This window comes from Mauremys reevesii, linkage group 15, assembly GCF_016161935.1.
Source record: "Mauremys reevesii isolate NIE-2019 linkage group 15, ASM1616193v1, whole genome shotgun sequence".
Lineage (NCBI taxonomy): Eukaryota > Metazoa > Chordata > Testudines > Geoemydidae > Mauremys > Mauremys reevesii.
The window spans coordinates 10,569,151-10,591,614 of NC_052637.1; the positions used below are offsets into that span (position 1 = coordinate 10,569,151).

At 41.3% G+C, this 22,464-nt stretch overlaps 2 protein-coding genes across 2 annotated transcripts; both read left to right on the forward strand.

Annotated features, from left to right (window-relative positions):
• The first annotated feature begins 7,656 nt into the window (after positions 1–7,656).
• LOC120383631 (olfactory receptor 10A7-like) lies at positions 7,657–8,388 on the forward strand. The gene has a single exon (XM_039501798.1). It carries the CDS (start codon positions 7,657–7,659, stop codon positions 8,386–8,388), a length of 732 nt encoding a protein of 243 aa, XP_039357732.1.
• Positions 8,389–20,571: 12,183 nt separating this feature from the next.
• Positions 20,572–21,504, forward strand: LOC120383837 (olfactory receptor 5V1-like). Its single transcript, XM_039502115.1, has one exon. It carries the CDS (start codon positions 20,572–20,574, stop codon positions 21,502–21,504), a length of 933 nt encoding a protein of 310 aa, XP_039358049.1.
• Positions 21,505–22,464: the final 960 nt, after the last annotated feature.

The following is a 22,464-nucleotide window of genomic DNA, read 5'->3' on the forward strand; positions in this document are numbered from 1 at the left end:
AAACCTAGCCCATGCCAACATACGCCACGTCCTGTACTACAGCAGCTACATTACTATTTTGAGTCAGCTACCTCAAAGAGAGCTACCGTGAGTATGTCTGCGTGAGATGGGAATCACACCCCTAGCTGACTGTGTAGACACACAGAAAACGTAAAGTGTTAGGCAAGTATTGGAAAGAGCCTCTTCCCCTACAGCCCAGACAGATCCCTTTGGGGTGAAATAGCCTTTCCATTATATGGTACTAAAAGCATCACAGTAGTAGAGAGAGAAAAAATGTTACTGAAAAACTACTCGAGTGACCAAAGGATGGTACCATTGTGTTCATAGAATTTACACCCGGGTTTGACTTACTGCATCAATCGGTGCTATGGATATGGCTTCACCCGTGTGCTACATAGAGGAACAGTACCATGGTACATTGATTTATGTGAGGGTAAACAGCTGTATTGCAGACTGGCGTTCTGTAGAATCGGGGGTGCGACAGTTATGCTTTCAGGTATGCTTTAGAGTATTTAATGTTAGAATAGACTATTGGATGATGTGACAGGGTGCAACCCGAGACTGTGGAACAGCTGTGCCCCCTGAATTCACCAGCCTGGGGTGGGTCTCAAAATGCTCTGTTACTGACAAGCAGCAAACCTCTCCCCAGGTGCTGTTATCACTCAGTCCAGCAGCATGTGAAGTCCCACACCCAGCTAGATTGCATGAATGCTCTCAGAGCCACTCATGAAATCTCAGAGAGAAAGGCACCAACCAGATCATCCCAGCCTTGCACCTCAGGGATATACTGTCTTGCACTGCTCAAGATCATGACTCGAACAATGAAAAAGTATTAATTGATCTGACACTTCTTTAAGGGGAGTGGACATGGACAACATTTGCAACCTTAGTAAATTTAACAAACACTTCAGAAAAACTCACTAGTAAGAATAAACATAAAAGTAAGTTTACTGACTGCACAAGATAGATTTGAAGTGATTACAAGTAGTAAGCATATAGATCAAAGTTATTTTAAGAAATCCAATAAAATCGCAGTCTGGGTTCTAATAACGGAACAAGATTTGAATCAAGCAATGTCTCACCGTTATAGATCATACAAATAGTTCTTTAGTATGTAGGCTAGAAATTCTTTCAGCTTGCGACCCCCTTCCCAGGTCAGAGTCTTTGTTTTCCAGATGTTCCTTCAGGTGTTGAGTTGTGATGGGAGAGAGAACAAGCCATGATGTCACTCTCCTTCTTATATAGCTTCCTCCACTGGGTGGAGTTTTACAGTTTCAAACACAGCCCCCAGCCAAGTTTCTGAAAAAAATACAGTTTACAAGATGGAGTCAGGGTTACATGAGCGAGTCACATGCCCTTACATGTTTAGCACAGTAGCAGCCATCACCCATATTTCAGCTAGAAAATTTACAGGAAGGCCCCTCAGGCAGGGACAGGTTTCTTCTATGGTCCATTGGGAGAGTTAAGTGTTCACTAATGGGCCATTAACTTGAATAGTCCGTTCACAATGTGTTGGCCAGAAAAGATGTAAATACCTGGTGGGTGTCACCCGCTGTAGCAAACATCTGAAATACTGGTACCTACTTAATATTCATAACTGTAGATACAAAGATAATACATGAATACACAAAGAATGATCATACTTGATAGATTGTAACTTTTCCATTACTACCTTACATGATCTACTTTGTACAAAATATATCATAAGTGTATGGCAGTGTGACTATGGGGGGGGCAGGGTCCTGCTTTAAGACACAGAGTGTCACAGACTGATTGAGGCCCAGGTAGGTTGTGTATTATTTAGAGATTCATCTTGAGTCGATCTTGAATATGAAGTTGGTATTGCCTTAGTTGGAGTTACTACTGACCAACAGTTGAGAAAAATAACATAATGTCTGATGATAAAACCAACGCCATGAATGCCTCCTATAAAATGGAAATGAATGGCCTGGTGCTGTGCATGTACATGTCAATGGCTTTGAATGGTGAATAGTTGTATCTATCTGGGTAGCGGGTTGACAACAGAAGGTTCTATAGCTGAAGGAGTCACACGTATGATCAGTCTTGCATCGGTGGCTTTTCAGCATCTTCAAATGCTTCCGTTTGGGTGCAGAATGTCTATGTGACAGCTAAGAGATGAGTGTTCAATGTGGTAGCCATGCCAACTCTGTTATATGGAGGAGAAATATATCCATTAACAATAGCTGAGGAGGAAACTAGACAGTTTTCAGTGTCAAAAATACAGCAGATTTTTAACATCTGTTGGTTTGTGGGACGGGATCCCTGGGTAGCAACCTGGGACTATGGGAATGCAGTGCCCCCTCAATTCACTAGCCTGGTTTGTATCTTACAGTGCTCTGCTAGTGAAAGGCATCAAACCCCTCCAGGTGCTGTTATCACTCAGTCCAGCAGCATGTGGAGCCCCATGCCCAGCTAGATTGCATAAATGCTCCCACAGCCACTTACAAAACACACAGAGAAAGGCACCAGCCAAATCCTGCCCTGCTCCCAGCCTTGTATCTCAGGAATATACTGTCTTGCATTGATTAGTTCGCCACGTCTTCAGGGGAAAGTGGCCATGCACCAGCCTTTGTAACCTGAGCAGATTTGCCAAACACTTCAGACAAACTCACTGGTGAGGATAAACATAAAAATAAGTTTGACTGCAAAAGGTGGAATATAAGTGATAGACAACAAGTCAGAGAAGTTACCAAAAGAAAATAAAAGCTAAGCTCATTGTCTAAATCCTCAACCTTGTTAGACTTGGGCAATATCTAATTCAAGCAGTTTTTCTCACCCCACTGGATATTGCAGGTCGGCTACAGTCTTTGATACACAGACCTTCCCTATTAGGCCTGGGACCAGTCTCCTCAGCTCCAGCATTCTCGTTGCCTTCAGTACAGGTGCGGGGGAGAGGAAAAGGGGCCATCATGCTTCGTCCTATGTTCTATTATTTTGTACTCTTAGTCTATGTACTTGGAAAAAAACAAGTCCAGGCATGGCTGTGGCATTCCTGAGTCACAGGTGTGGTCTTGTGCAGATAAGTCATTGAATTGTACCTCCCTTGCTGGACAATAGTTGTTGATGGCCAATTTCACACTCCCCTGGGCACTTCGTCACCTCCCTTCTTGTTGTCTCTGGGGAAACTAGCATCTGGGTGACTCCCAAATTTACAGCCTATTTCAATGAGAACCATAGAGCACAATCTCATAACTTCATATGCACTCAAGATGTACCTATTTAGGTAGAACAATGGGTTTCAGCAGGTCATAACCTTTTCCATGATACCTTACATGGCACGCCTTATATGAAATATCACAACTAGTTACAAATGATAAAGATGGGGATTACAGGGCGTTCCCTCGAAGTACAGAGTGTCACAGTTTGATTTTTTCACAAGTGAGGACATACTTAGATGATCCCACCTAGTTGCAGTCTTGCATCAGTTGAGAAGAAGATGGCTGCAATCGTGGGGTCATGTCCAATGTGCAGAAGAAGGTACACTTTTGTACTGAAGGTTTATTAATCTGAGGTCAAAGGAAGAAGAGCATAAGGGTGACCGTGAATAAGATTAGAAGATGCAATTTTGAGGAATTTAAGAAACCTAAATCCTCCCATACTAACTCGTGTGGAAGCAAGAAAACTTGCAAGCATGAATCTAAGATGGAAATCCATTCTACATGCCACCATGGCTGCATTATAGTGATATATCCTTTATCTGTTCTTGCCGATGTGCTGCTGATTTCTACAATGTGAACAGCTTCATCAGGAGAACCTGAGAAAGCCCTACTCTAAAATACCTTATAGCCCACAGAATAGAGCACTTTCCTGAGAGATGGGAGCCCTAACTTCAAAGCTCTTCTCCACAGCAGGCAGAGGTGAGAAGTGAATGAGTTTCCCCCACATCCAAGTACCCCAGTTAAAGGTATAGGGGATGCTTCCATATGCAGGATTGTCAAATTAGACTTTCTTTTCCTATGCATGAAAATATTTGGTGAATAGGTGTCAAATTTGCAAATAGCCCAGGGTCAAGCAATACTGCTTAGGAATTTGTTTTTTTTGTTTGCTTTTGTTTCTTCCGCCCCCCTTACTCTCATCTCCTACTTTTTTCCCTACCATCTCATGCAGTCTCTTTGCTCCATTCACTTTATGGCTAGCATTGTCAATGGAGCATATGGGAGATGAAATGGTTTTCTGTTTGGGGGTCTAGCTCCTAGGGCGCATTTAAAATCCAAGCCTGTCACTGAGATTGGTTACCTAAATCCATTAGGCTCCTTTGGCAATCCAAGCTTCAGTACTCTCATTCTTATGCATGGTAAATTGCTACTTAAGGACTGACCCAGAGCAGTATTACACGTAGCTTGTTTCCGAGAGTGATCTGCAGGGATCTTGTCCCAGGGAAACAAGACAGCGTTTAAACAACTCTCATTAATGAGCTCTTAGTCTTAGAGTCAAATGAGGAAAGGTTCTTTACTCCAGCCAGTTACATCTGACAAGGTAGGTAGGGTTATCCCTGGAAGTGGAGCAAAGAAGAGTTGATATCCTGCCATGGGGAATTGCAGAGGCAGATAGAGAGACTAGACAGACAAATCAGTAAGTAGGTAGATAAACAGACTAAGGCAACAGAAAGAGAAAACCATTTTTATGATCCACATTTAAAAGGCAGGTGAGTTGATTCATATTTTTATTCCTTTTTCATCTTATTTTATCCTTTCCTTTACACATGACCAGATTTCCACCCCCCCCTTATCTAGGCATGGGTCTCTCCACAGACTTTTGCCTGGATGCAGCAGTCTGCTCACGCAGAGGCAAGGTAGATGAGGTAATATCTTTTATTGGACCAGCTTCGGTTGTTGAGAGAGACAAGTTTTTGAGCCAGACAGAGTTCTTCTCTCTCACCAACTGAAGTTAGTCCAATAAAAGATATTATCTCACCCCTCCTTTGTCTCTCAAATATCCTGAGACAGAGACAGCTACAACCGCACTGCATGCTCACAATGAATGAGTTGCAACAAAGGGGTTGTGGTTGGGAACCCAGCTACTACTTGAATCACTCATCTCTCTCTCTCTATTTCTGAAGGCAGCACTGAGAAAACGGAGTTCATTTGGTGCATGATAGCTGTAGTTTCTTTTTTTTGAGAGTGTGTGTGTGTTTTATGGGGAGGTTAGTGGTAGGGTATTCTCTGGAGAAGACACTTAGTTTTAATAAGAATGTAAGCAGGTACAGCTCTAGGAATTTGGGCGCCCCAAGCAGTCATGCCTGCCGGAGGTGCACCGGAGCCGCGGGACCAGCGGACCTCCTGCAGGCATGACTGCGGAGGGTCCGCTGGTCCCGCGGCTCCAGTGGACCTCCCGCAGCTGCGGAGGGTTCGCTGGTCCCGCGGCTCCGGTGGAGCATCCACAGTCCCATTCAGTCAGATTTTCAAAGGCGTTTAAATGTCTTAGGAACAGAAGTCCCACTAATTTTCTATCGGGCTCTTTTCAAAAGTATGTCCCTTTGACTAGAGTATGTTTTCCAGGCACACTCATTTCTCTTTATTGAAAAATCCTAGCAATTTCAATCATTTTTCCTCATCAGACACTTGAAGTAGGGGTCTCCCATATCCGAGATGAGCAGCATAACCACTGGGATAAAAGTTATGGTGGAGCTCCTCTTCCTAATTCCCTCTCCTTGTTGGACAAAAACAAATTTATACAGCTGGCCATGAGCAAATGCAGGCTGGAAATTAGAAGAAGGTTTCTCACCAACATAGGGGTGAGATTCTGGAACTACCTTCCAATAGGAGCTATAGGGACACACAAACTTAATTAGTTTTAAGAGAGAGGTGGATACATTCATGAGTGCAACTGTATGATTGCATTTCCTGAGATGTGGGAGGCACGGCTTAGCAGCCCTGGGCTTCACTTTTGCTTTATGTCTTAGGTTCCTAAAGCTCATGCTTCAGGGTTTACATCCTCTGGGAATGTATTCTGGGAGGGGTTTTGTTTTGGGGGATTTTTTTGGTCTCCTTCCTCTGAAGCATCCGGGGTGGTCACAGCTGGAGATGGGATCTTGGATGGGATGGGCCCGGCGTCTGAGGTGACACCAAGCACACTTTCTCTCAGATGTTTGCCAAGATACTTCTTGCTCACATAATCAGGGACTAAGTGATCCTCCACTCTCTCTCAGCATATTACACTTCAATTATGACTTTTTGTTTTTTTACTCTTTCTATTTTATTTACTTTCAAATGTTATTTTTTTAATTTTTATTTTTTTAAATTTTCCATTTTTGAAAATATTTGTTTATTTTTTCTTTTTAATATATTTACATTTTTATTTTTTCCATTTCATATTTTAATTTTATGTTTTATAGTTTTATAGCTTTATTTTTATTTTTATCGTATTTATTATAATGTTAATTTTTATATTTTATATTTTATTTCTGTTTTTTTATAATTTTATAGTGTTTTATTTCATTTTAATTTATTTTATTATTTTGATTTATATGTAAAACTAAATGTCTTTGATAACGTCACATCCCAGTAGAAAGTTTTGATTTTGATAAATCAACATTTCCATCAGAAAATTATCAATTGGCATCCAACTGAGTTCTCTAGCCAAGGTGTGGGCTTCAATTAGAATCCCAGTTTATGTATTGCAGTATTATCTCTTATGTAGATTATCCTCAATGAGTGCTTGGCCATATAAAGAGACTGCGAATTTCCTCTATAAATGACTCTATGGCCATTTCTCTGGCTGATGACTGCAATGATAATGGGGAGGTGAGATGCTTTCAGTTGCCAGATTTCCACTAAAATCAGGCCCACAGAATCCCCGATGTGGTGCTCTAGGCAGAGGAAAACTCTTTGAGATGCCGTCACCCAAAGCCCCAACTTCAGGTCCCACTCTAGACCATAATCCAGAGGTCACTGCCTCATCTCTGTATTCAGAGCCTATATAATCAATAGCGAGAAGATCATTCAATTTTCAGAATGTCACTAAGCAGTTTGAATCAACAATATCCCTTGGCAGAGAAATTTAAAAGTTAATATGCGATGATCACAAAGCAGCCTAAAAACTGATCTGCATAGTAGAGCACAAATGAAATCAAATGATGACCACTTAAAAAGGTTTAGGAGGTGACGGTTTGGAATGGCACAACCTCACTCATGGTGAGTTAGTTTCTGTCAGGGAGAAAGGAAGCTTCAGAAGTCCAAACCAAGCCGATTCACAGCCAGCAGAATTGTGGGGTGTTTTACCAGCCCAAAAGAGGCTGTGAGAATTCAGGGAATCCAGTGTCTACAACTTCATTTGCCAGACTCCTCCTGGTGATCTGGTTTTCCCATTACACACCACTAGTGTCAGCTCTTGGGAGCCGAGTGAATGGAGCAAGGCTTATTCTGTTGCCAGTCAGAAAAAAATAGGGTTTCTACACAAATCTCAGCTTGCCTTAGCAGCATCTTTTCATGTCAATTTTTCTCATTCACTCTCAGATGTCATAAGTCTCCATTATATGACTCCAAGCCCCCCGCCTGTGTGCTCAGCCCAGTATTTGGGCAGGTGACCTGAAGGAGAGGGAGCATTTGAACATTAATGCATGTAAATTGACAACGTGATATTGATATTTAATAAATGACATTCTTGTTTTCTTGAAGAGTGTGGTTCATTTCCGCCATGGCAGACACAGAACAGGGAAATCAAACCTCCCTCACAGAGTTCATCCTCCTGGGATTTGGGACTGCCCTCAAACGGGAGACTCTTCTATTTCTGGTGTTCCTTGTGATTTACATTGTGACCATGGCTGGGAACATCCTCATTGTTGTGCTAATTGTGACTGATCAGCACCTTCACACCCCCATGTACTTCTTCCTGGGGAACTTGGCTTGCTTGGAGGCCTGTTACATCTCCACCCTCCTGCCCAGGATGCTGGTCAGTTTCCTGACTGGGGACAAGACCATTTCTGTTGGTGGCTGCATCACACAATGTTACTTTGTTGGCTTCTTTGCAGCCACTGAGTGTTATCTCCTGGCAGCAATGTCTTATGATCGGTACCTAACGATATGCAAACCACTGCATTATGCAACCCTTATGAATGGCAGTTTCTGCCTCCAGCTAGTAGCTGGGTCTTGGATAAGAGCGTTGATAGCTAGTTCCACAGTAATTCTTATGATGTTACAATTAACTTTCTGCGGCCCCAATGAAATTGATCATTTCTTCTGTGAATTTACACAAATAATAAATCTCTATCGCAACGACATCTACCAGGTGGAGCTTTTACTTAGCATTCTGTCTGCTTTATTCACCCTGCCCCCATTTGCTTTAACTGGGACATCCTACCTGTGTATCATCTCCACCATCCTGCGAATCCCTTCCACCACCGGGAGGCAAAAGGCATTTTCTACCTGATCCTCTCACCTCATTGTGGTGACAATTTTCTATGGGACCCTGATCATTGTGTATCTGCTCCCAAAACCTAACACGCTCAGAGACCTCAACAAAGTGTTCTCTGTCTTCTACGCCATTCTGACTCCTATGGCCAAGCCCTTCATATACAGCCTGAGAAACAAAGAGGTAAAAGAGGCTCTGAGAAAAAAATGCCAGTAAATGTCTAAATTAATCTCTCATGATTTTTAAGCCATTCTCCTCATTTTTTCACACCTGTCTCATTAAGTTTGCACATTTGGGGTTGAATTTACAGGCTTGTCTTTGGGTGTGATTTCAGCTGGTGTAGACAGGCCCCAGAAAGCTTTATTCTAGCTACCAATTACTGGAGCATTAAAGCTGCGGCAGCGCATGCTTCAGCTGAGACTAGCCATGCAAGTAAATTCACAGTGTTCCGGGTGGGCTGCTACAGCCCAGGCTGAAGCACAGGCTGCGGCAGCTCCATTGCATACCTGAGCTAGATAGATTAAAGGTGACTCGGGTGTGTCTACATGAGCTGCAGTAACATCATGTGATTGCAGTGCAGACATACCCCTAACTGCAACATTAGCTCAAGGCCCAACTTGAGTTTAACTCAAGCTGTGGCTTTTGTCTTTTATATATATATATATATATACACACACACACACACAATAATAAAACCAATCAATTATGTGTTTTTGGTTTTTTTACTGCACCCTGGATTTCTTAACAATTTAAGGCAAAGCAGTTTTCTTGGGTTGTCTTTTGTATTCTGGTCAATTTGTTTAGGCAAAACTCTTAAAAGCAAGCTAATATTATTTTTGAAAGCTCTATTAAACATTTAGAAAGCTATAACATGTCCTTTTATCTTGTATTTTATTATTGTACTACCTTCTTTACATGTGGGGTTTGTATAATATTGCTATTCTCCCAGAACTTATGTCTCCACAATTTACATTCCTGTAAGATAGAGATGATAGTTATTTAGTTATGGAAGTTGAATAAACTGCATCCTTTTAAAATGTAAAAATATGCTTACGTTATTTGTAAAATTTGTGATAGTATAGCTTTTAATCAATTTATATAATTGTAATCCTATGATTACAAAATTTTTCACTGAAAAAGATAACGCTTTTTTAAAAAAGGGGTGGGGGTTATGTTTCTTCAGATAACAGGAGTGAGTGGGGGCTGTCTTTACCTTACTCCTTCCTACAGTGAGAAAAGCTTCATGACACAGGGGTGTCTCTTTGTGGCAAAATGTTGCTTGCCTAGTGTTATGTTTAGATCCAATATAAAAGCATGCAAATATAACTTTATTTCTAATAAAAAAGTATTTTGTTGCAGAAGTTAACAGCTTCGGATAACATGGGTGAGAGGGGCAGCATCTTACTCCTTCATGCAATTACTCAAGCCATATGGCTTTTGTCTTTTTAAGCTTTTATTGTAAATGGTGGGAACCTTACGATCATCCTAAAATCTTCACACTGTACAAAGGATATCCTGTAAAGCAGTGTTATAAAGTTTAAATTAAAAGGCCTCCTTGCAGCTAAAGTCAAGGGGTGCTAATTTCCAATAAATGTAAAAACTATAAACATACTTTAAGTAGATGGAATTAGAGATATTGATATAAAGGTTAGCCGTAACTTTCATGAGGGTCTTTCTTCCATTTTTAAAGATCAAGGGTAAAGGCATATTGTAAAAAAGATAACAAATTCTGTACAAAACTTAAAACAAATAAGGATGTTTGCTAACTTTATATACATTTGGTAAATAAAGCTATCTACAGATATGTTTCTTTTGATTGGCGTTTTAAAAGTTTGTTAAAACTTTACTTGATTTAACTGTTTTGATTTAAAAAAAGAAGAATAAAAAGAGTCGGGGGTGAGGGTAAAGCCTTCTAATCTCTGGTATAAAGTGTTAACTGTTTTACATAAGCTAATTTTTCTTTTAAGTTAGCCTGTGTGTGTGCTTTGTATAAAGTGTGTAAATTTAAAGCTTTTTTTACAGCAGTTTTTCTTTTGGAAAAGAATTAAAAAGCAAGCTAAAGGCTGGTATATTACTATAAGAACTTGTGTTATACACAGTGTTTGACTGTTCATTCCTTTGTTTAAAGAGCTGCATTTTTTTTTAAACAGACCACGGGTCAAAAGCCACGCCCCTTGGTATTGTTGTGATTCATTCAGGGAAATATATTCTATGGTGTTGCTATAGAACAGCTCTTGACTGTCTCAACCCAGATAGGTTGCCTCAGACTGGCTGACCCTGGATTTGCTTGCATTTGCCTAGAGGTAGCTGCAGGGGTAAGATCCTTTTCTCTTCTCTCTGCCATGTGGCCAGTGACACAGGGGAGATAGATTAGAATAGAGACAGAGATAGGTTAAAAGTGCCCAAATGACTTGAAAGCTTAAATTCCATTAATTTTCCATGGCACCTAGATTCATCGATTTTTAAGCCCAGAAAGGATCATTAGATCTTCTATTCTGACTTCCTGTATAATAGGGGCCATTAAATTTCACCCAGTTGCCCCTGGATTGAGTCTAATAACATATGTTGAACTAAATCCTATCCTCCAGGAAGGCACCCAGTCTGAGGTTGGTTCTGATAGTTAATCACCATCACTGTTAAAAAGATGTGCCAAATTATTAATTTGAATTTGAGCTTCTTGCCCTTGGATCTCATTATTACAAGGTTAGGCTCCTCAGCCACTGAAGCACTTTAGAAAAAAAGTCCCCACAATGAATAAAAATGTAATAAACCCAGATTGCTTGTGAGCCACCTGTGGTCAAATATTTATTGAAATTCTTTGAGTAATTTTGAATGAGTGCATTTGTGAACATTGTGTGGTTCTTCATGGAAAAAATGGAAAAAATCACTGTACGTATCACTTGCTCTAAATTATTCAGCCATCTCTATAGATGTTAGTCTTGTTTGACCTTAGTATGAAGTTTGTATCAGTTGTGTTAACCATTTTGTGTTCTTACTTACAAAGAACAATCAGATTACAGTGGAGCATATTCAGGCTATTCTAGCACTGAGGCTAGAAAGTGAAAATGATGAGACATAATGGCTCTGTTATTTAATATTCAGTGTGTGGAAGGAAGCAGGTTTGTGCAGTGTTATCATCTCAAACAGCACTAGAAAACTGATCTGGAAATTAACAGGCAATAAAAACTCACCATTAGGAATAGCAGACCAGATTCTAACCTCCAGTTAACCTTATGCAAATCTGGAGTAACATCATCAGATTCAGTAAAGTTACTCCATGTTTACCAATGGTGTAAATAAGATTGCAACATGGCCCAATATCTCTTGCTCTCATTGGGGCATAAATTTCCTTTCTTATTTTCTTCCCTTTGCACGCTGGAAAAAAAGCCACGGAGGAATCTTGCAGACACGTTTGTTTGCCAGGCAGCAGAAATACTGTGATTCTGCACAGTGCAAATTCCTGTCTTAGAGTAGACTCTTGTGAGAATTGACAAACCAACATGTATGTATATGTATCATACAAAAACTGTCTATCAATCTACCTGCCTTAGGAATTTTTTCCATAATCAACAGTAGGGACCAGATAAGTACATTGAATATTGCGACTCTCCGAGAGGGACAAAAAAAATCAGATATACACCGCAGCTGAATTGTGAACACCCCAGGGCAGAACCAGAAATCACTCCAAATCAAGGCCAGGTCCACACTGGGAAATTAGGTTGGTATAACTGTGTTGTTCAGGCCTCGCAGTGCAGTGGTTTTGGGTACTATATACACAATAATTAAAGTCCTATAAAAATGGTAACCGCAATAAAGTGAGAGAAGCAGGTGGAAAAACATCCAACTTGATTTTAAAATTGTCAGTGATGTAGCAAATCAAGAAAAGTCAGAGGTGATTTTTTTTTTAATAAAACCATTATCTGGAGCCTCCATTACAAACATAAAGCATCTTCTTTTAAAACACAAACACTTTCCTGTGGGTGACTTGTACAATTATATTTGAATAACACTAACATGGCTCGAACCTGGGATACAAACACCTGAGCTGAAAGGCCCTGCTTTCTTGGCTAGTGGTGTAGCAGGCACGTCAATCTGTAGTTGGCCTAGTCACGAGTAGCATAGGCCAAACCGTCAGCTTGAGCAGTAGTGCTGACACTTCCAGAACTTCCCTGGCCAGGGAAGGCCATCCCGAGATCAGAGACTTCCCAGTTCAGTTCTCCATACAGGCCACCACTTGCAATGCTGACACCCTTGGGTTTCTCATCAGGATCAGAGATCAAACTTGGTCCTCTGGACATTAATATATGAGCCTCTCTTGCCGGAGCTAAAAAAGCCCCCTCTCTCTCCCTTTCTCAGCCAGTGCTGTAGCAGACTCATCACACTGTAGTTTGCCTACCACCAGTAGAGGGGGACAGAGTGTCACACTGAGCAGGCATGGCTTACACTTGAACTAAGCGGTTTCACTAGCCTCCATCCCATATCATGAGCATTGCTCCCTGGGGCTCCTCTCCAGGCAGTGACAGCCCCATGAGAAGCTGGGCTCAGGGACGTATCACAGGGGGAGGGGGAGAGGCAGAGGGGTTGCTCAGAACTCACAGGAGCCATTTTCAGGAGGGGAGGCATTACTCATGCATGCACCCTCCCACTCCCTACAGCAGTCGGTGGTCTCCACAGGCGCTCTGCCCACCTCATTCCCCCTCTGTGTGGTTGCATCAGCCATCAACCCCAGTTACCCTCTTCTGTACAGGTGCGCTGTGCTATCTGGCGGGGTGTCTGCAAGCAGGGACCTGGATCAAGGGAGTTAGAGAAGGTAGAAGATCCAGCTAGAAATCAGAAAAATCCGAATACTTGATTTTTCAAAACCAGGGATCTTTTGGAGGCTTTCGGTAAACAATGAAAATGAAGGGCTCTATTTTTAAGAAAGAGAGGCCAATATTTCATAATCATGACTCGTGAATTTGCATGCCTGCTTTTTTAGCTCTCCAGCTTAAATTGGCCCAGTTTTCAAAAGAAAGGTGCTCGGTACTTCAGGGCCCGTACAGGCATCTCAAATTCAGCATCTGAAATCACCAATCACGTTTGACAATCTTGGCCAAAACATACACTAATTAGTGTCCAAGAGCCCCCAACCCCTTCCACCATTAAATATTTAACAGATTCTGCAATGACCTTGCTAGCAGAGTAATACCTTATTCTGCCAGTAGGTCCCTTGAAATAAGCAGTGCAAAATCCTATTCACTGGGAGTTAGGGTATCGCAGTGTGGTCCATAAATAACTCTCAGAAGATCTGAGTTTCAAACAGAAAGCTGATCTAAAGTTTAACTAAAGAAAACCTGGCAGTTTGACATTTTCAAACTGCAAATGGGAATTTAGTGCCCAACTCCCATTGACTTATCAGGGATTTGGGCACCTGAATGCCTTTGGCATTCATTCTCAACCATACTAAATAGTAACACTCCCATGGACCTCACTTGCACAGGATTGGAGCCCTGGGGCTTTTCATCTTCAAAGTGATCCATGCAGCTTAACTCATTGCTACTCACAAACTGCCTGGGTGGTAGGTGTTGTATAACCCAGCTTTAGGAAGGTGGAAGAAGGCTGAGATGAGATAATGCAGCATTTTCTTCTTTATAACTTACTTTTGTTTGAATGAAAATGAGTGGAGGGGAAACAAGGATCCATTGATCTGTATGATGGTGTATGTCAAGTTGGAATCTCTGACATGACCTCTTCATTCAGGATTTCAGGGAGTGGGACATGGATTCTGCCATCCGTCTTGCCGCTCTCTCTCTCTCTCCCCCTCATCCACCTCAGTTCTCTCATTAAAGAGAACTGTATTTGCCTATGAGGACACCCCAATTCTGCTCTCCTACTTGGCTCACTGTGTTGGAGATCCATTGCCAAAAATTAACCTGATTTATGCCGCGCACGAGAAGATGAGATCTCCTTGGCAAGGAAAAGTTAATTATACATATATATATACTCTTAGAAATTAAAGAAAACCAAGTTAATAGAGTTGAATTTTAGACCTCAGAGGGGAAAAAAGGTAACAGAGGGTCAGGCTGATGAGAAGGGGGGAATGAGGGGACAATTGGACCAGGGCCCTGAGCTCACAGGGCCCCCCTGATCATCTGTAACTGGGGTGAAATGGAAGGAGGTGGGGATCCAAAAACTGGATGTATGCTCAATGGGCCTGAGAGGGAAACTTCTAACCTCAGGAAATCTCCCTCTTAACCAGCTGCTCTGCTTATTGCAAAATAACAACTCACAAGTTTCAACAGTAAACTTTAAGGGCCCGATCCATCATGCTTCCTACTCTTCTGGATAGATTCATGGGGCTCGATTCATGAAGAACTTAGACATTAGGTTGTTGAGTGTTGCAACACCTAACTTTTAGGCACTTGGGAAAATCACTGCCCTTCACAAAGCCTGACCTTGGCCCCCCAGCTGCCTATACAATGACGGGTGGGAGAGAGAGATACCTAAGAAGGGGATCCACAAAAGCCAGGATGGTGGGCAGGCAGCCTCCTAAACTAGCTAGTGGGAGATGCTAAGCCAAGAAGTGCTAAGTCCCGCCACTCCCAAGGAGTTCAGTGCCTAAAGCCTGATCTACACTAGGCGGGGGGGGGGCAGAGGGGTGGCGGCATTGATCTAAGTTATGCATCTTCAGCTACGTGAATAGTCTCATTGCTCTCATTTGTTGGCACTCCAGAGAGTTGCTTGAGTGCTGACCCAACCCAGTGTAACTGGTAGCTTGTTACAGAGAGTGATCTTCAGGGATCTTGTCCCAAGGGGAACAAAACAGAATTTAAACCATTCTCAAGAAATCAGCTTTAATCTTGGAGGCAGCTCAGGAAGGGCTCTTTCTTCCACTACCACAGATAACTCTACATATCTTGAGTGGTTTCACTGCTCCGGGTGAAGGGTCCAAGGATCACATCCATAGACCTATTGGATGTCTTGAGATGCTCTATTCCGGATGCAGATAGACTAGGTAGTCTACCTACCTACTTATTGATTTGACTAAGAAAATGGAGAAAATCACAAGTCAGGTTGATCTCTCCATATCTATAATCTCTGTTTAAAAGGCAGGTGAGTTAATTCATATTCTTATTCCTTTTAATCTTTCAATTTAAAAGGTCCAGATGCTGCTCCACTTATCTAGGGGTGGGTCTCTCTGCAGAGTCCCATTGACTTCTACCAGGATGCAACACACTGCTCAAACTGTCAGTTACAGCACAGAGGTCGTTGCTGGCAACCTAGATACAATATGAATCACCCAGCTCTCTTCCTTTCTTATAGGGTGACCGGACAACAAGTGTGAATAATCAGGACAGGGGGCGGTGGGTAACAGGACCCAAAAATCTGGACTGTCCCTATAAAATCATGACATCTGGTCACCGTACTTGCTTGCAACAACTCTGAGACAAATGAGATCAGTTGGTGCATGTTAGCAATAGTGTGTGTTTGTTAGGGGGTGGTGAGGTTGGGGGCAGAGGATTCTCTGGAGATGGTGCTTAGCTTTGGAGTTCACTTTGCACAGAATCTGCCTGTGACATTCAGGTTCTAGTGTAAGATTCCTTTACTTGGGCATTAGTCTGATGAGCCGATAATGGGGAAAAGATTCAGTTGCTCTCTGGCAGACAACTGGGTTTAAATATTGATTTGGTGTTGCACAGAACATTGGCTTCATTTCCATTTCCACTAAAAATCAATGTTAAAATAGCCACTCACTTCCAAGAGAGCTGAACAGATTTTCTAATGTATGAGCAGCCTGATATTCAGACTTGCAGAACACTGAGTCAAAAGCCCCATTAGATCAGACTTTCAAAGGAACTTTAGAGATTTTTAGACACAAAAATCACATTAATTTTCAATCAGACCCTTTTTCAAATTATGTCAGCATGCCTAGATAGTTTTCTGTGCACATTCCTTTATTATGATCATTATTAATTTCTCTCAGTATTACATAGGGTGGATTTTAGAAAGAAAGAAAGAAATAACTTTCACAATATACTAAACCTTTAAGCTTAAAAAGAAGAAAGCTGTTGTCTAAAATGTATCTCACCAATAAATCCTGGCTGAACAGACTCTGTAGGTTTGGGTAGTCAGGAGTCTTGTTAAACCCTCTTCAGTATTCCTGCATTTCAGGTGCTTAAATTCATTCATGCTCCTTTGACTTTCCTTCATGTTATCACAGTGCCTAAGTGCGTTGTCTTCTGGTGGTCACTAGCCATGATGTCTCCCATTCCTAACGCGTTCTTGAGCTGCTTGTTCATGCCCTGCTGGGGTTGTTTATGTTCTAGTTTGACATAACTGCTCCCCTTCGAGGCAGAGTTCTTCATACTCCCCCATCTTCTCTCCTTGTTTCTTTTTTGTGTTTCTGTCCCCTGGCGCTGCAACATCAATTAACATGGGCTTGTTTGTTATCTTTTCCACAACTATATGTGGCCTGTTTGACCACACCATTTGGTCTGTGACAATTGCCAGATACCATAAATCTTACCCTCTTCATTCTCTAGAGCACTTCCACTTTGGTGTTCGTAATAGCACATAGTTAGTGGCAAGTATGGATTTGTACAGTCACCAGTGCAAACACTTGGCAACCTCAATGTGTCCGTTCATATATTCTCTCCCAGATAGGCTCTAGCAGTTGCTTAACACATGCTCTACCACCTCTTCCTTTGACAACACATTCTGTGGCTCGGGGAATAGTTCTGTCAGTCCATTTTACTTCTTACATAATAAAGCCTTAACGACTTTAGTTGTCCCCTCATAATGAAGATCTGTCTCTCTTTTTGAGAGATCCTTCTGCAAGCCATTAATTTATTAATCTTCTGTCACCATTAGGTTCAATCTCTATTGACCACTGTCAATGCATTGATTTCTGTGTAAATCTTTCAAGTCTTTTAGTTATTTATTGTTGTTGGGTTTTTTTCAGCAATTTGCTTTCTCCTTTCTTTCATGCTTTTGTGTGTTTGGATGCAGCTCAGTCATTGCTTGTTATTGTAACCAGATTATCTTTATTCAGGTTTCCTCCTCATATTTTGATATTGTAGTCTTCATTATCAATAGCTTCTTCCACAGATAGCAGAGTTTTCCTTCATCACATTGTGGGATGTATGTTCTGTTAATGCTTGATTGCTATGCAATACAATAGGCATCACCAGCAGTTGTCTTCTTTGGATGTCATTTTTTTTCATCTCCTCTTGATTCCACTTGATCACTCCAGCAATGTTCTGTACTACTGGCATCCCACACTTATTAATGGCTCAGATCAAATTCTTAGACTTGAGTTTTGTCCATAGAATAGTTCCTATACATCTGTAATATTCTTTCCTCACTTTTCTTTCAGTTTCTTATATAGTAGCTCTGACAGTTTCCCTCATTCCAGGATATTTGTAGGGGTCAGACTGAGATATCATGGATAGATCCTTCATTGTAACTTGTATGTCATCAGATTGTTCCAGTCTGGACATCTTTACAGATGCTGACACACAGTCACAAAAGCCAACCCGTAGCTTTAGATCTTCACCAAACTTTTCCAAACATCATCAATCTCTGTAGCTCCTTTTTGTGACTGTTCCTGTAGTTTCAGCTTGCCCATGTCTAACAAATTAACTGGTTGTTGATCTTTGCAGATATGACAATCACAATTTATCTCAACAATCATCCATGTCAGCGGCAGCATCACTACAACAAACAGCACTGGTGCTAAGGAATCCCCTTGCAATATTTCTCTTTTAATTTGGACCTCATCGAAGAGTCCCTTTTAGGTAGAGTCAAGTGTTCCAGTTAAGCATAGATTGTTGTAGAAAGGAGATGATTTTTGGATGAACCTTGGACACTTTATTTGTGTGGAGAGTCCCACATTCATGGATCACAAAAGATACAAAACAAAGAATGAGACCATCTAACTTTTTCTGTGATCCTCCTGGAAAGCCTGAGTTGGTCTTTTGTCCCTTTCATATTTACTTGAGTTTTTTTGCTCAGGAGGCAGCATTCCATTGCAAGCTAGCTCTATCCCGATCTTCTTTGCCAGATTTGTTGATAGAAATTTCCATGTAGTTGGTCAACTGACCGTGTTTGGTCTATAATTCATAGATTACTGCGGCCGCTTCCTCCTCCTCCTTTTATTGTTTTGGTACCAGGAATGTTGTCTCTGTTACTATCCATCTTGGAAATCTGTTCTTCAGACATTTATTGAATTGTTCAAGCAAACAATCAATCTGTGTTGTAAGGCATTTCAGCCAGAATCCATGCATCCCGTCTGGTCTGAGTGACTTTCCATTTTTTATTCTTCTCGGTACTTCATCTTTTTCTTTCTTTGGTCTTTGTGTATTCCTCTGTGCTGTGGCTTTCTAATTTTTTCTCACTTTTTTAATCCAGTCTGCTGTCTGATTATATTGTACATCCTCAGACCAGATTTCCTTCCGGTAGTGCTGACACTCTCCCACATCATTTATTAGCTCTCTAGTTTTCCTATTCTGTTTTTAACATTAATCAGATCAAAATCTCCTAGGGTCTCTGAAGTGACTCTTCTCTTGATACTAAGAACTTTGTGGGAAATCTTTCGAGTCCATGACACTAAGTGATGAGCTTCTCTTTACATTGTTCCTTCCTAACTCTCACATCCTTTAATTCAGCTGATATTTCATCTCCAGGCTGTGTGCTGCTCTTTAAATATAATATCATATACATCAATACATCCCTCATATTTCCTGTACTTTCTTTGGGAGCTGCTACACTCATATTTGTCCTCAATTTCTCTTCCATTTGTGGTTTCTGTTAGTCCTGTATTATTTGCTTCTACCAAAATGTTTGCTGGTGGGTCAACATGACTCATTTCCCTTTTCAGGCTTTCAATCTCCATTTCTGTAAATATTCCTCTTTGCAATTAAGCTCTGTTGTCCGGTGAGTATATGTTCAGTCATTATTTTCTCGGGTTTTCTTTCCTTCCAGTGTTGGAGCATTCATTTTTCTCAAGGCTCTCTGTTCTGGTTTTGCCAAAATCCAACCTTAGATCACGTCTTGGTTTGCACTGAGTCCTTTTCACTCTTTTGTTGAAAACTATCTCTGGTTTCCTTGGAGAGTTTGGACAGCTGCATGATATCCACCTAAAGTTACCTGCTTCCACACAATACATCTTGCCAATGGAGGAGCCTGTCATACAGCTAAGCTCTTCAGAGGCCCCCTCTATGGCATTTAAAATAATTATCAAGTTGTCTGTATTCTCTCTATTTGGTTGAATTGTCAGTCTATACAATATGCTGGGTCTTAAACCAGTATTTCTCTGTCCCTGATGTTTTTTTATTTATTTATTTATTTATTTATTTTAGAAATCCTAGATATTATAATAGGGATGAATCCAATTATATACTATAGATATTAAATACTCTACAACAGTGGTTTTGAACCTGTGGTCTGGAGGTACGTAGACCATGTCTAAGATTTTCAAAGGGGTTGGAACCTCCATTCAAATTTTTTAGGAGTCCACAAATGAAAAAAGGCCAAAAACCACTGCTGTACAAAAATTACAAAATGTAATAGACAAAGAGGTACTTATAGAATTGGCCAGATCCCCAGTGGGTGTGACTCAGCCATAGCTCCATTGGAGTAAAGGGGCCAGATGCCCAACTGGAGTACAAACAGCTGCTGATGTTAGAGGGACAGATGAAAGAGTTATTAGGCCAGAGAGAAACAGCAAGTGAGCAAAGGGCTTTATAGTCTGCTAGTTAGGGCCCTCACCGTGGATGCAGGAGATCAAGTCCCCTTTCTTCAATTACTTTAATTATTTAACCACAGTGGAACAGATTCAACAGAAGAGGCTAAGCGAGGCCCACATCAGGCTGTCCCTTAGTCCCAGCCTGGCAGGGATTTTGTGAATACCTGTCGGGCCTGATTCTGCAATTTAGGTGCTAGAAGTGGCAGTTACACAACAGGACTTCGGCCCCTATCTGTCTCATTTTGTCTCTGTACAACACACAAATTCCAACCAGTTTGTTGCTGTCTATTTCTCTAAATCTTAAAATCTTAAAATCTATTTAAATATATATATTGTACAGGATAGAATAGGGCTCTCTGCATTCATCCAACTGAACAGATAATGTCCGCATGCCATTTTAGTTCACTTATGTTCTGTTAAATTAAATTTATTTATTTATTGGTATTACAGGTTACAGTTTTCCCTAATAAATATCAATGGAAAATCAAACCACAGTGACCGAATTTATTCTCCGGAACCTTTCCAGTGACTCACAGATGCAGATTTTCCTCTTCTCAATGTTTTTAGTTATTTACCTGATCACTCTGGGTAGTAACATAGTGATCATGGTGGTGATAAGAGTTGATTCTCATCTTAACACCCCAATGTACTTCTTTCTCTTCCATTTATCCTTTGTTGATATCTGCTATTCCTCAGTCTCGGTGCCTAATATGCTGATGAACTTCCTAGTAGAGCACAAAACTATTTCTGTCAATGGCTGCATTGCCCAGATGTTTTTCATCCTCCTCTCAATTGGTGCTGAAATTTTCATTCTCTCAGCCATGGCTTATGACCGCTACGCTGCTATCTGTGAGCCATTGCGTTACATGGAAAGAATGAGCAAAGGGATCTGTGTTCAGCTAGTGAGTGGGGCATGGACAATAGGCTTCTTCCATGCCCTGCTTAACACTGTTTTTACCTCCAAGTTGCATTTCTGTGGGCCCAATGAAATCAACCATTTCAGCTGTGAACTCCCTCCTCTATTACAACGATCCTGCACAGAAACCTTCACCAATCAAGTGGTGCTTCTTACTTCTGTTGTGATATTTGGGTCAACCTCCTTCCTCCTCACGCTGATCTCCTACATTTACATCATCTCCACCATCCTGAGGATACGGTCTGCGGAGGGCAGGCGTAAAGCTTTCTCCACCTGCAGCTCCCACCTTATTGTGGTTGGTTTATGGTACCTGACAGCCTTTTTCCAGTACACAAAACCCAGCTCAGTCTCCTCTGTGGTTCTGGATGAAATATTCTCCATCCAATACAGCATCTTGACCCCCATGTTAAACCCCATCATCTACAGCCTGAAAAACAAGGAGGTGAAAATAGCTCTAGGGAAAACGTTGGGGAAATTGAAATTTCTCAAGTAGTGCTGATGATTTTAAATTAAATATATATTTTTTTAAAAATCCAAGACCAGAGAACTATGGCTAACTTATGTTTGAGACATTCTCAAGTCAGGTAACTGATGGTCACATTGTGATAACCTCAGGTGCTCTAAATCAGTGTGGCTCCATTAAAGTCATTGGGACAAGTTGTAAAAGAGTCACTGGAGCACAGGGGCCTGGACCCTGGGTCTCCTACATCCATAGTGAGTGCTCTGACCACCAGGCTGTAGAGTCATTCACGCATTTCTCTCTCTCTCTCCTTTCTCCATATCTGTTTAATCTTGCCCACTGACTTCAGGGGAGCTATGGCTAATTTATACCAGCTGAGTATCTGACCAATTTTATGAAAATCTCTGTATCCATTGATTTCTCGGGGGTTTGTTTTTAATTTGTTGAAACAACTGATATTAAATAGTTATCTTATTGTACTTTACCCTACTAAAATCTCATGGATTTTTTTTCCAATAATTAATTATAATAAATAGTGGAGCCAATAGGTTTATTTCTCAGGTAGGACTAGGTCCAAAAAGGAACTTAGGATTGAACAGGAGAGTTAGAGAGAGACCCTCATGAGCATATCCCATATCCCCATTGTTAGGGCACTCACATGGGTGGGGGGGGATCCCCTGTTTAAATCCTCTCTCTTTATCAGGCACTTGAAGCAGGGCCCTCCCACATCCCAGGTGATTACCCTGACCATTGGGATAAAAGTTGTGTTGTCTCCTCCTTCGAATTCCTTCTTCCTTTCCGCACCCCAGCTTTTTGTTAAAAAATGCCTTAGGTGCAGTAAAGGATTCCCACCTGGGAACCCTCTAAACAGAAGGAGGTGTCTTGCTCCAGGGGACATGGGGACTGAACTCTTTGACAGAGGTGGGGTTTAGAACACACCCTTCTCCTCATCCTCTCTCATTGGCTAGGGAATCACCTATCATGATGTTAAGA